At 36.2% G+C, this 13,200-nt stretch overlaps 1 protein-coding gene across 2 annotated transcripts; it reads right to left on the bottom strand.

Moving 5' to 3' along the window:
• Positions 1 to 1,070: 1,070 nt before the first annotated feature.
• Positions 1,071 to 12,871, bottom strand: LOC132145435 (STE20-related kinase adapter protein alpha-like). Of its 2 annotated transcripts, XM_059556478.1 has the most exons (13): positions 12,731 to 12,871; positions 12,228 to 12,300; positions 12,081 to 12,138; positions 9,740 to 9,768; positions 6,658 to 6,760; positions 6,442 to 6,563; positions 4,035 to 4,143; positions 3,829 to 3,952; positions 3,520 to 3,691; positions 3,046 to 3,150; positions 2,701 to 2,954; positions 2,485 to 2,527; positions 1,071 to 2,038 (listed from the first exon to the last, which is right to left on the bottom strand). In XM_059556478.1, the coding sequence occupies exons 2-13, from the start codon at positions 12,237 to 12,239 to the stop codon at positions 1,883 to 1,885; spliced, it is 1,287 nt and encodes a 428-aa protein (XP_059412461.1). In that variant the 5' UTR covers positions 12,240 to 12,300; positions 12,731 to 12,871; the 3' UTR covers positions 1,071 to 1,882. The 2 variants fall into 2 exon arrangements, with proteins under 2 accessions (XP_059412461.1, XP_059412467.1); XM_059556484.1 differs by lacking the exons at positions 9,740 to 9,768; positions 12,731 to 12,871 and having other exon boundaries at positions 12,228 to 12,302.
• Positions 12,872 to 13,200: the final 329 nt, after the last annotated feature.

The following is a 13,200-nucleotide window of genomic DNA, read 5'->3' as shown; positions in this document are numbered from 1 at the left end:
ACCAATGATGTCTTCAACCCTGCCACAGGTGCTCATCTATTTATCCTTGAATTGAACAAAGGTTTGGGGTCAGTCAGATTTTTGGTTTTGAAAGAAATGTATACTTTTATTTAGCAATGATCTTACATAATATTTCCAAACAATCCTGAAAAAATGTGTCAGTTTCCACAAATTTTTTTCAAAACCACAAATAAAAAAGATCTTACTGACCCCAAACTTTTGGAGAAAATTTAGCATTAATCACAAATAAGGTGTGGTCACCAAAATTGGCAGATCTCTGATTTTTCACTCACCAATAGTCTATATTATTTGAAATTAAGAATAAGAAGCATTTTTTTTTTCTTTTTCTCAGAGCTCATGGCTAAGATGCAGAAACAACAGGCAGCTGATGACCAGCCTCCCTCAGATGAAGATGGCTAGCACCTCACAACTTCCCCTTCTGTATTTTACTTTTGTTAGTCAGATTCCCTCCAAGTTCTACACTTTCAAAACCTTTGAAATTAACATACTTTTCTAGAAGGTTTTTCATGAATTTTTTTTTTTTTTTTTTAGTAATCAATCGTTCTATGAGAACAGGAAAGACCACACAAAAACTATTATGTTAATGACACAAAGCAACAATATCATTGTAAATTAAGCTGATGAAGGCTAAAAATCTTGACAGCCAATCAGAATCCACCTGGCATTAACCTTGCTGATTGTTGTTAGATGCTGGAAAACTTAAAGTTGATCTTAAAAAACTATTTTTTTTTTTACATTGTTAAATATAATCTTATCCAGATATGAAAAATATTTTATATTGTAAGTATATACCTAGAATTTAAAATTATCATTTTTTTTTTAAACTTTTGTGTTTGTTCATTTAGGTAAATAAGTATAGAATTTGAATATCTGCCATTTATTAGTTGTTGGCCATAACATGAATAGAATTATCAGCTTAAATCTAAAACGTATCAGTGCATTCCCTATTATAAACTGAATATTATCTTGAGAAACCATCATTGCAGAAGCTGTATTTCAAAATGGGTTGTGATGTAACAAACAGCATTGGAAAAACAACAAACAAGGGCTGACTTTTGTGCAGTTGCAACATTTATTCAATTTGACCAAGAGGTAAATATGCTGAAAATACACAAACGGTCCACTGAAGTACTTCCTCCCGGTAATGCATGCCAAGAACAGAAATGAATCTCAGCAGAACTGCAGCTGATATAAAACTAATAACTACACCAGATAGCAGGCAAAAACTAAACCTTGTCCTCTAGCTTATTTCTGGTGGCATCAACATTTGTGCTGGGAGAAGAAACCTGATAGTTTAAATCCCCACAGTCCATCCATAACTTGAACACTTCTATGTTTAGGTTGACTTTACTGACAGCTCTTTATGCTTCATTGGACAAATATACTATGAGACATGGGAATTCAATTGTGAACCTGTTTTGCTGTAAGCTGGTAGACATTCATAGAGTGTCATTAGTTCAGGTGAAACACACAGAACAGGCTTCAGTAGCCTGAAGTGATCAACATTGTCACATGGCCAGTCAGTAAGTGTGTGTGCAGTGTGTGCCTCAGGTTTCAGTTCATGCTTCTGAATGCATTAGCAAGGCTATGGTGGCTGCTGGTTTTTCATTTCTCTTTTCATAGTCTGTCCTTATAGTTTCAGCGATCTACACAAATCACAAAAGACAACAAGAAACATCCCAGAGTCTCTTGTAACATCTTTGAAGCTCTTTGTAATGTCTATATCACATTCACATAGCACCAGCCTTCCCCTTTTCTCCCTTAAAACACGACAAAAACAATCAATTCTCATTAAGAGTCCTACAGTATCTCCTCCCTTTCTGTCCAATCCATCGGCCCTTCATTTCTCATCTGTTTAATGTCAAAAGTCCCAGTCATCCACATCCAGCTGGCTGAGATCAGACTCCAGACTGGCCAATCCAGTGGGAGAATCCTGAGGCTGCATGCAGTCTAGGCTGCTGATTGGAGAAACTGGATGCAGGAGCTCAGGAAGAGCCTCGGATGGTCTGCGCTTGATCTACGATATTATAATGTTATATAGACCACAACAATACACTGAGTCAAGTCGCATTTATTATTGTAGCTCTTATAAAATACAGATCAGCTTCACATCAATAAACAGGAAAATAAATGTTAATGTTGTAAAATCAATCATTTTTTAAACATTCAATTTCAACAGCTATTTCATAAAATAGTTCTTTATTCATCACACCCCATTAAATATTAATGTAAGTGAACTTTACCTTGTTGTCATTATCTGGATGATCAACAAATGTTGTTTAGAACAAACAAGGAACTCATGAATCTAATCAAAGATTACAATTGTTTGTGTTGTTAGCTTAAGCAAATTATATTTGTCTGTACTGATTTTGATGAAGACCAGATGACATTTTATGATTTTGTTTAGTGTTTTTTGACACTGATCACTTGTCAGATATTTCCTCTGAAGAAGGCAAGACTCACCTGTTTGAAGAAGGAATGTCCTATCAGAGAGCTGGCAGAGGGTCTGTGGGAAGACACGACACCACAAAAGTATACATTAATTTTGTTAAGCTTTTTATGCTACTGTTAGGAGCATGGATCACTTTCATTATAAAGTTACGAGTGGTCAGTCCATTCCTTTGGCTCATTGTGTTCCACAAAACAATGGCAATCATTTGGACAGAATGTGTTATTTACCTTTTCTCAGGATCTCTCTGTAGACAAAGTTTCACAAAGGCATGAAAGTGAGGACTGAATGTTCTGCTGTATGGGTTTCCTCCGGAGGAGGATGAGGGCTCTCCATTAGTGTGGCGAGCTCCACCGGCGCCGGGGCCCTCGCAGATCCCAGAGTCTGCCCCGGAGCGGGACGGTTTCATGCTCAGTTCTTCAGGGGGGATGGTGGTGGTGTCCAGCAAGCAGGGGACTGTACCGTTCAACTTCTCCAACAACATCTGACACAGGCAAAGAGACCGTTTATCAAGGTAAATGTAAGATAAAAAGGAGGGAAAGCAAAAAATAAAATAAAACAGGCGTTTCCCTTACCTGTGTAGCAGGCATGTCTTTAAAGGGCACGTGTCCATTAGCTAGCTCACATGCAGTGATGCCCAAACTGTAAATGTCTGAGTGGAAGTCATATCCCTGAAGATTCTGTAGTACACACATATATAATATAATATAATATAATATAATATGTGTTATATAGACAGTATACAGTACTGTTTAAAAGTCTGTAAGATTTAAGAAGTCTTTTATGTTCATTAACGTTGCACTTATTTTATTAAAAATATTATTAAATTTTGCTAATTGAACATATTTTAAAATGTGATTTATTCCTGCGATAACAAAGCTGAATTTTCAGCGTCATTGCTCCAGTCTTCAGTGTCACATGATCCTTCAGAAATCATTCTAATATGCTAAAGAAGGTGCTCAAGAAACACTTTATTACACACAGTTCTAGTTTTATTAAAAAAATCTTACTGACCCAAATTTGAGATGGGAGGTATATATTAATCGTACCTGCTGCAAGACCTCTGGACTGAGCCAAGGTAATACTTTAACACTGTACGGGGGGAAATCGTGTACAACTCGTGCTCTCTGACCGTGCCGGATCAAGCTGAAGATACTCCTGAGACCGGACAGATACACCTGTCCATCGGCTGAAATCAGGACGTGGCTTGCCTTCACACTACTATAGACACATATTGAGATGATCAATCATCTACATTACAGACATCAGGCTGGCAGTCTGGAGAGGTTGTTGATTTATTAACCTGTTTGACTAATAAGAAGAACTAATCATAATTTGTCATCATATGTGTTCCTCACCGGTGAACGTAGCCCATCTGATGTATGTACTCCAGTGCTCTCAGCACTCCCAGCAGGATGTAGGCTATCGTCTGCTCACTCAAACCATCAGTAAAATGTGTACTGATCAAGTCTCGTGCAGATCCTGATGAAGCAGAGAAACACATATGAACGGTAAGCAAAACACGGCGGTCTAGACTTGACTGATGCAGAACGTCTCCGCTAACCGTAGGCCATGAAGGGTGTGATCACCCACAGCTCGTTCTCAGCAATGAAGACGCTCTTGTACGGGAGGATACAGGGGTGGTGGAACAGCTTAGACACATGGAGCTCTCCCTTCAGAAAAACACACAAACTGGTTTCAATGCATATGTGACAACATGCAGGACAAGTATTTGTTCTGCACCAATACACTTAACCTCTCAAAACACAAATTGGAATACACGTTCACACTGACTCAGTGTTATTATTGTTAACTAAATCTGTAACTATTTCAAATTGTTTTTGTTAATTGAAATACAAATAAAACACGACAAAATATAAATATTAGTTTCAAAATGAAAATTTGAAATGTTGCCTTGGAATTAAAAAAAATAAGTTAAAATAAGTAAAATTGCTAAAAATGAAATCAAAATAAGTTATATTTAAACACATTTACATTAAAACTAGGGCTGTGAATCTTTGGTAAGGCAGCGATTCGATTCGATTACGATTCATAGGTTTTCGATTCGATTCAAGAACGATTTTTGCAAATTTAGAACGATTCGATTCGATTCGATTCACAATTAAATTCGATTCGATTCGATTAGAACGATTCGATTCTGCATTCTTTAAGTGCATTCACGGGATTATTTAAATGCTTCTACTAAATTATTTAAATGCTTAGTCAGGGGGCAAATTACAGTAGCATTTATGGTTAGAGAACCATAGGTTAAAAAAAAATAAAATAAATAAAAAACCTTTTGTCCATTGTTAAATGCTAGTTTAATGATGCGACATGGCATACGTAAAAATGTATGTAAGCCAAGTTTTTAAAAAAGAGCTTAAAGAGTATTATGTATAAGCTAACATTTTGTCACACCAGGGGCATAGCCATAATTTCAGAAGTGACAGAAATGTCAAATACAATCATTTTATGTATGTAGCCTATATAATAATAATAATAATTATTATTATTATTATTATTTTTTATTTTATTTTTTACAAGGAATTATTTTTTACAAGGAACTTTTTAAATTACTTTTAATTAGCTGTAATAAATCAAAATACACTGCTGGACAATAATCAATCATTTGTAATATATATTTCTTTCCTAATGGCAATTTTATGATTGTTTTATATACTAGGCTACATTTAATTAGCAATTATTTAAATTTTCTGCACAGAATAAGGTAGAAAATATACTTTATAGTTTCTGTACTGTAATAAATGTCAATTAGCACTGCATCATTCATAAATTGTTTGTGGGTTTTTTTTAGTTTCATCAGTTCATTCTGCTTTTATTCAGTTTAGCTGCAGATATAGCCTGGCACGTCTATGAGAGCGAGATCGCTTCTCTTTCATTGTGAAAACGTCTTCATCTCTATTTAACTTTTCCTCTCTATCAGCGAATGATTCTGAGAGAAAACGTGCCAGATGTCTGTTTGCTAATGAAACAAACGCTACTTTCATGCATCTGATTATCAGATAAATCTCGTGCTCTTATTTCAAGGTCGTTGTTAATGCTGTGGTTAATTTTAAAAGTTTCCTTCGTATATTCGGTTCATCCGCATTGTTTAAACACACTTATTCAGTGGAACTGTGCGTATGATTTAGACACTTACATTTCTGCTCCGTCCATGCAATAAACACAGCTGTCGACGGCTCCGGTAACTCCGTCGGTAAGATGCAGAGAGCCATTGACAAACTGAGCCATTGCGTCAGAGACGAACGGAGCGCGAGCGCAATCCTGTGACAGTCTCAGGCGGTAAACAGTGGAGCGCGTGAAGGACAGATAAGAGGATTCACGAACACTCTTCAAGGTCTCCATTAATTCGTGCGTGTAGTAATTTAATGTGTATACATTTTGAAAGCATTCAATCGCTATAGAAATCGCGATTCATTCGATTCTTAGCATTTTGAATCGATTGCTGTCCAAGATCGGCGATTCACGATTCAAAAATAATGTTTCAAGATCGATGCATATGAATCCACAGGGTTTGTAATCGATGCATCGAGAAAACGAGTGAATCGTTACATCCCTAATTAAAACCACTAAAAAAGCCAAAAATGACCCCAAAAAAATGGAAGCTGAAAATATAAAATTTCAAGCTAATTAAAATGCTATAATAGTATAATATGCTAGTGTATATAAATAATACTAAATAACAGTAATTTTATTGTACTAAATCTCTCTCTCTATATATATATATAAATTATCAATGATCTTATTAATGTATATTGCCTGTTTCAGTCGTGTCTAAACCCTTTACATTTTACTATATTAACTATTATAATTATTTGAATTATTCTGATAAATATAATAAAAATAAAATAAAATGACAAAATTTTTAATATATAATCAAATGACATTTTATTATGAATGGTCCATCTCCGATAAATGGTGAGAGAAGGCCTGCTGTCACCGGTACTGACCTGTACGTAACTGACCATGTCATTGGTGCAGGAATCCAGGTCAATGCGGCGGATGGCCACATACTCCCCTGTGGGTTTATACCTGGCCAGATTCACTGCCATCAAGTCCTCCAAACCTCGACCTTCACAAGCAGAGACAGACACAGATCACCATCAGCTGGAGGAGTGGCAGACGCTCCTCACAGAGATCTAGAGCTGTTCTAGTGCTGGTCTCACCGATGACCGCACGCAGCTCATAGGCGCTGTTGTCTCGGAGGAAGCTTCCCATGGTGTCTCTGGGTGGGAGAGGGCTCAGAGACTCTTGACTGTCCTCATGGGCCTAAGCCAAAGAACAGTGTCATTAGTCAAAATGACCACAACTGCATCTCAATCCACTTCCTGATGTCAGAGAGTAGATTTTAAACTTAAACTCAGGCATTACAATGGGTCGTAATCTACCAAATGGTGAACGTGATTTCACCAAGTATGACATGTTCCTGGATCAACATCCTTGTTCATCCTGGAACAACATTCCAATCAACCAATCAGAATTGAGATATAACTTTTCAGGAAATATCTGTTTTAGGCTTACAATCAGGATTAGGTGCTTCTACACCCTTGTTAATCAGCTATAATTTCCAACTGATTTTATAATAAGTTATGGGTAAGATTAGGTTTAAGGGTGGGGATTGGGTTAAGTCTATATTTTTGGACAATAATGTTGATCCAGGATCATCAAAAGTGTCATGGTTTCGGTTTTCCTTCTCTTCCTCCCCCTCCTCTGCTGGTTATTTTGCCACACTCACTCACCTCTTCAGCTGTTCCTCATTATCTCTCCTCTGTCTCGCTAATAGATTCACACCTGTTCTCTCTTTTCCTTAATCATCCTGGCTATTTCTTGTTCCCCGTGTTTGTGCTCTCTGCTTGATTATTTCGTTTGCTGTACATGCAGAAGCTTCACAACCATCTCGTTCCTGTCCTGTCGGATCCTACCCTGCCCCTCGTGCTCCAGTCATAGGTCGCTAGACGCCAATCTCCGCTCTCAGCCCGAGCGCCGGCCCGCCCCCTCTGTTTGCTGATTATTGTAAAGACTTTATGTTTACCTTTTGGGTACCGGTTCATCGGCTGCTTTTGTTGGTTTTACCGAAGGCTGGTTATTTTGATACGCTACTCAATTAAAGCTGTATCCTTTTGCATAATCGCTCTTGGGTCCTCATCTTTCCACACCACAAAAAGATGTTGATCCAGGAACATGTCTTACTTGGCAAAATCACGGCGACCCTACCAAATACTGAGACACTAGAGAGCAGATTGGAAAACAATTAACACCTTTTAACATTCTTTGTTTAACACTTCAATTATTAGGTTGTGAATCCTGTAATTTTTAAGAAGGTGCATTTGTGAAAGTGGTTTGTGGGTACAGTGAGCCAACAAAGTATTTCAACACTTGATTCACCCTTACAAATGTATGAAATGACCAAATGTCATCTAAAAGAAATGTGGTTATTCACCTTTCCAAACAACACACTTCATTAAAAGATGCTTGTTAGTTTCTAAAAGATAAAACAATATATAAACTGTTCAAAATTAAGACAAAGCATACTTGGACAGTTTTCTAGGGGTCAGACATTAGTAGAATGCGATGAATTATCTGATCAATGGGTAATGAACTACACTACTGTTCAAAAGGGCCAAAAAAAAAAAGGAAAAAGAAATGAATAGTTTTTATTATCAAGGATGTATTAACATTGATCAACAGTGACATTAAAGACCTTTTTAATTTTACAAAATATTTTTTTTGTAAATAAATGCTGAAAATTCTGTTTTGCTATCAGTTTTAAAATAAAATAAAAATATATAAGTATAATTTTCCACAATAATACTCTTTTTTTCCTCTTTTGATCAAATAAATGCTTTTGATATTTTCTTTCTAATGCACATATTTTAAGCATAACGTGAGTGTCCAAATACTTTTTTGACTCACTGTACATAGATATCATAGGGAGTTACAATATAGTGAAACATAAAATGTTAGATTTGTCAATTGAATGTGACAGTGTGTTTGTGGCAGGATTGATGTCACTGTGTAGTGTTCGGGTTTCCTTCAAATGCATCATAGTATTTTGGGATATCAACCAAATATACTACGACCATCAATGTCAGTTTGAGTGAATTAGGAAACATTTCAAGATTACACACACGTACAATCACAGACACTGATGCCACTGTTGTGATAACAGCACAAACCAATCTGGTTTTGAAGAGGGGAAGGGTTTTTATAGCGCATACACTGATAAATCCCAGCCATTGCAAAGCTCTTCAGAGAATCATACAGATCAAGTACTGAGGATCGGCAGATTATGGCTAATTAAAGATTCGGTCCAACTGTTCTGAGACTCAGTACGAGACCGAGAAGCCGAAAACTGCAGCAGGAATGGCTTCACAAAACTGCGTATTTGCAAAAGCATGTTATAAGCATCAAATAAACTACAATCCACTATGTTGCATTTGGTTATAGATATGCATGATCCCATAAAAATAACTTTTTTTTTTTTTTTTTACTCGCATCAAAGCATCCATTCGCTCTGCCATTGAACTTAAGGATAAGAATATTAATTCCTCACACATACGATGAGAGCATCTGTCAGTGGAGATCATGCAGGTCTGTGGCAAATCATAAACCACGTCATTTTATGCCCTTTGAAATGTAGGCAGAACTACTTCAGTGAGCCGTGCAGCAAGCCCAGGCTTTGACAGGATGACTCCATGTGTTGCATTAACACCGTGAGCAACTCCACGTGCTTAGGTGACCAATGACAACATCACCTTTATTCCTGGTATTGGTTTGTTCTTTTTGACATCTCTTATGAGGCAATTTCATAAGAGAGATGTCCTAATATTGCATCAATGACGGGTAGTGCAGAATTAATCTCACTCTGCATATCTCTTGTACCTGCTCTTTAAAATGAATGTTTCATTCAGGCTTAATACTTAATTATGATACAAGTATTACATTACTGGGAAACTGAACCCCAAGTTTTCATTTCCCTTTGGTTTATCAAGCACAATAATAAAGCACTGTACCCGGAGAGTTTTATGAGACCTCACGCATTCAGGCAAACACAGGGCCACGAGGGATGTATACATCTGAGCACACACACACGAACCATTAAGCTTATGCTTTCACACTCACACAAGCACACACCATCTCACATGCTCGCTCTCTCACTCTCTCTCTCTCTCTCTCACACACACACACACACACAACTATCACACACCAACAGGTGGATGGAAAAGCTGTAAGATATTCCGCACTTACTTTCCTTAGTGGGCTTGCCTGAGCTTGCTCTGGCGTAGAGAAATGACGTAAATGACGCAAAAGACACACATACAAACAAACAATCTGCCTTTAAAGTGGTTCTCACAAATGTAACAAATAGATACTTTGTATAAAATACAAATATATATCATTGATACCCATTTATAATTGTATTTTCTGTTCCCTTAAAAAAAAAACAATAATGAACCATAATGCAAGAAAAACTCTAACATAAGAATCCGTTTTTTATTGTCTAGTCAAAATTTATTTCATGTATATTATAATCTATATCATAGCATACTGCATATACTAAATGATAAAAATCATTTGAGCAAGAAGAAATTATATTTATATTAATTGAGCATTCAATTCAACAACAAAATGACAAGCCATCAGAAAAACTTTTTTTTTATTTACTTTTATTTTATATAGTTTTTTTTTTTTATTGAACAAACTTGGTTATCAACTCTTGACTGAGTTGACTCATTGCCATGGAACACATGACAGCCAATAGCAAACATAAATTAGCATCACTATAGCAGACAAGGAGCAGTGATTATGGACAACAGCAAAATGAGTGAAAGCAGATATACAAAAAGCAAGTTGCAACACCTAAAAAAATAAATCCCTTAATGCATTATACACCATCTTATACACAGGAACCACTAAAACCCTATTGATATTAGGAAATATGTAACACTCAGACTATCATGATACTGGCTATACACTTAAAAAAAAAATAATAATAATAATAATTTATATATATATCAAAGCCAAAACTACATGGCATTAAATTAGAACAAGACCCATGTCAGCAAGATCATGCAAACTAGAGAATTGCACAAAACAATGCTTTTCATATTTACATGAAAGTTTGCATGACTGCAGTTTATATGGGATCAGTAAAAAATTTTTTTTTGCGTTTTTGAACAAAGTCTCTTATACTTGTCAAGGTTGCATTTATTTAATCAAAAATACAGTAAGAACAGTAATATTGTTAAATATGATTACAATTTAGAATAGCCTAGCTTTTTTCAATTTAAATATAATCTAAAAAAAAAAAAATTCGATGTTGACAAAGTTTTCAGTGGCAAATACTCTAGTCTACAGGGTCAAGTGATCCTTCAGAAATCATTTTAATATGCTTCCAATACTTGTTGCTTAAGAAACATTTCGTAATATTATCAAAGTTGAAAACAGTTGTGCTTAATATTTTGTGGAACCCTTGATACTTTTTAAAGATTCTTTGATGGACAAAGTTGAAAAGAACAACATTTACTGAAATATAAATATTTTGTAACATTAATGTCCTTACAATCAATTTACTGCACCTTTACTTGCTGAATACAAGTATTAATTTCTTTATTTAAAAAAGAATAAAAAAATCTTACTAATCCCACACTTTTGAACAGCAGTGTTCAATATTGACTAATGCATTGCAACTCAATAGGTTAAAAATCTGGATAAAATAAATACTGATGCACACCAAATACTATCCAAAAGAACTGGCATCAAAAGCTTTCACATTTGATATCTGGATTTCCCTGTAAACTAGTATAAGTATAAGCCCACAATCCACAAATACATGCGGTATTATTCTAATATACAGATTTCAGCAGATTTTTATACAGCTTCAGCAGAGTTAGACCTGCCCTACAGATCAGTCCACCCCTTGTTAGGCTGCAGTGACTCAGCTGTCAGTTCACCACAGAAGCAATCCATCAACACCTAGCAATAACACTACATCACAGCCAGCCTTACATACAGATACATCACCACAGGAAGAGATGAAAGCCTCACAGACACAAGGACACACAGACTCTGCTGTCACCACCATCATTAGTCACCAGGACACAAACGCTGCACTTTTATTAAAGAGCAGTGTCACCCCACACACCGCAGAACACATTTACGACAAAAACTCAAAGAGACTGACTGACAATATTAAATTCACAAAACCTTTCATAAAGCACACGCAAAACAAATAGCGAACCAAAAGCAGCATTTTTGCTTTTGCAAAAGTACTGATTGGTTGTGATCATGGGTAATCTGCATGTGTAGAGCTCCTCTTTTGTTATAGGCCTGCAAAGCTGACTATGAGGGGGATTTGTGTCCAAAAAATGCGTATTATTCCATTTGACGAGTTCAAGATAGGCCAATTGTTCCTTTAAATTTTGCCGAGGAATCTTTGAAAATATGAGTGTGTAATAGAAACCAAATGTTCCTGGTTTTCCCATTCACATTCACCTGGCTAATGTGGGATAAAGTTCAGGCGAGATGAGGTTTGCTGATAAAGGTACGAGAAGCACAGCGACATGAGACGCTGCAAGACTGAACTCACCTCCAAATAACTCCAGATCCCTCAGGCTTTCCACACTGAGTTTCTCTGACACCCAGCGCTGAGAGAAAGTGAGAAAACATGGTGATTTAATGTACATGCAAATTATAAAAAAATCAATCACTTTGACAACCAATCAAGTTCACTCACCAAAAAAGACATGGATCCTGGAGATGGTGATTACAGGTAGCAATACTTTCCCAAACAAATAAAGAATACAAATCTGTAAGAAAATAAAAAAATAAAAATAATAAGATTCATGAAACTAGAAGCAGATTACAACTTATTTTTTTCTGCCCTGATACTGTATGAATTGTTCTATACCATAGTTTTCAGCAGACACTTACACAGAACAGTGCTCGGATATAAAAGAGATTGTTTGTATAACTGCATGCGTTTGTAAATAAAATATAACACCATGGCGTTGTTCGTTTAGTGTGCAGCATTAAAGACGTGCATTTACTAATACAACACTGATATTTTTAATAAGCAGTTATTATTGTACAAACAAATGTGGCATGCCACTTTACAGGTCGGTAACAGTTACCTTTTAGTTAGCCACGGAGCGACATGATTAGCTCTCAATTATGATAAACAGAGCACAGAGCCCCAGTGTGCTTGTGTAAGTTATACAATATAAATGTTGAACTTACCCTGTGCTAAAAAATTGTATGGGTCTCACTTTTCTATATCGTCAAATTTCCAGCTATCATCAAGACTGCAGGACGTAACGCATTTCTTCTTCTCGTCTCGCAGTGGGCTGGCTCGAGTCAGGCAACGACGCGGCGTCCTCGTGCTCCTATTGGACCAAAGGTTGGACGCGTGTCTTCTTATTGGTCTAAACTCGTGAGCGAATAAAGGTCAAAACAAAGACGGATTTATTATTACATTTGCCGATATTTATTATTATTAGTAGTTTCATTATTTGCTATAATTAAAAGATTATTATAAAACGGATATTTCCAGTCCTTGATTCTGATTTGTCTGATTTCTGTTGTTTGTTCTAAATTACTCTACAAACATTTCACATTTGTTTACTTCTGTGTGTTGCTCGACAACCACTTTGTTGGAACCTCAACTGTTTCTGAGAAACTACATTGCTTGATGGAAGAATAACGTACCG

Source organism: Carassius carassius, chromosome 1 (assembly GCF_963082965.1).
Source record: "Carassius carassius chromosome 1, fCarCar2.1, whole genome shotgun sequence".
NCBI lineage: Eukaryota > Metazoa > Chordata > Actinopteri > Cypriniformes > Cyprinidae > Carassius > Carassius carassius.
Note: the sequence above shows the minus strand (reverse complement) of the source record. Positions and strands in the feature narration are given on the sequence as shown.

What these genes read in the sequence shown, in the direction of transcription:
- LOC132145435 (XM_059556478.1), bottom strand. An exon ending in GTCCAGAGGTCTTGCAGCAG is followed by an intron (nt 3,151 to 3,519) that starts GTACGATTAATA and finishes TGTGTACTACAG; the next exon opens with AATCTTCAGGGATATGACTT. An exon ending in GACATTCCTTCTTCAAACAG is followed by an intron (nt 2,039 to 2,484) that starts GTGAGTCTTGCC and finishes ATAATATCGTAG; the next exon opens with ATCAAGCGCAGACCATCCGA.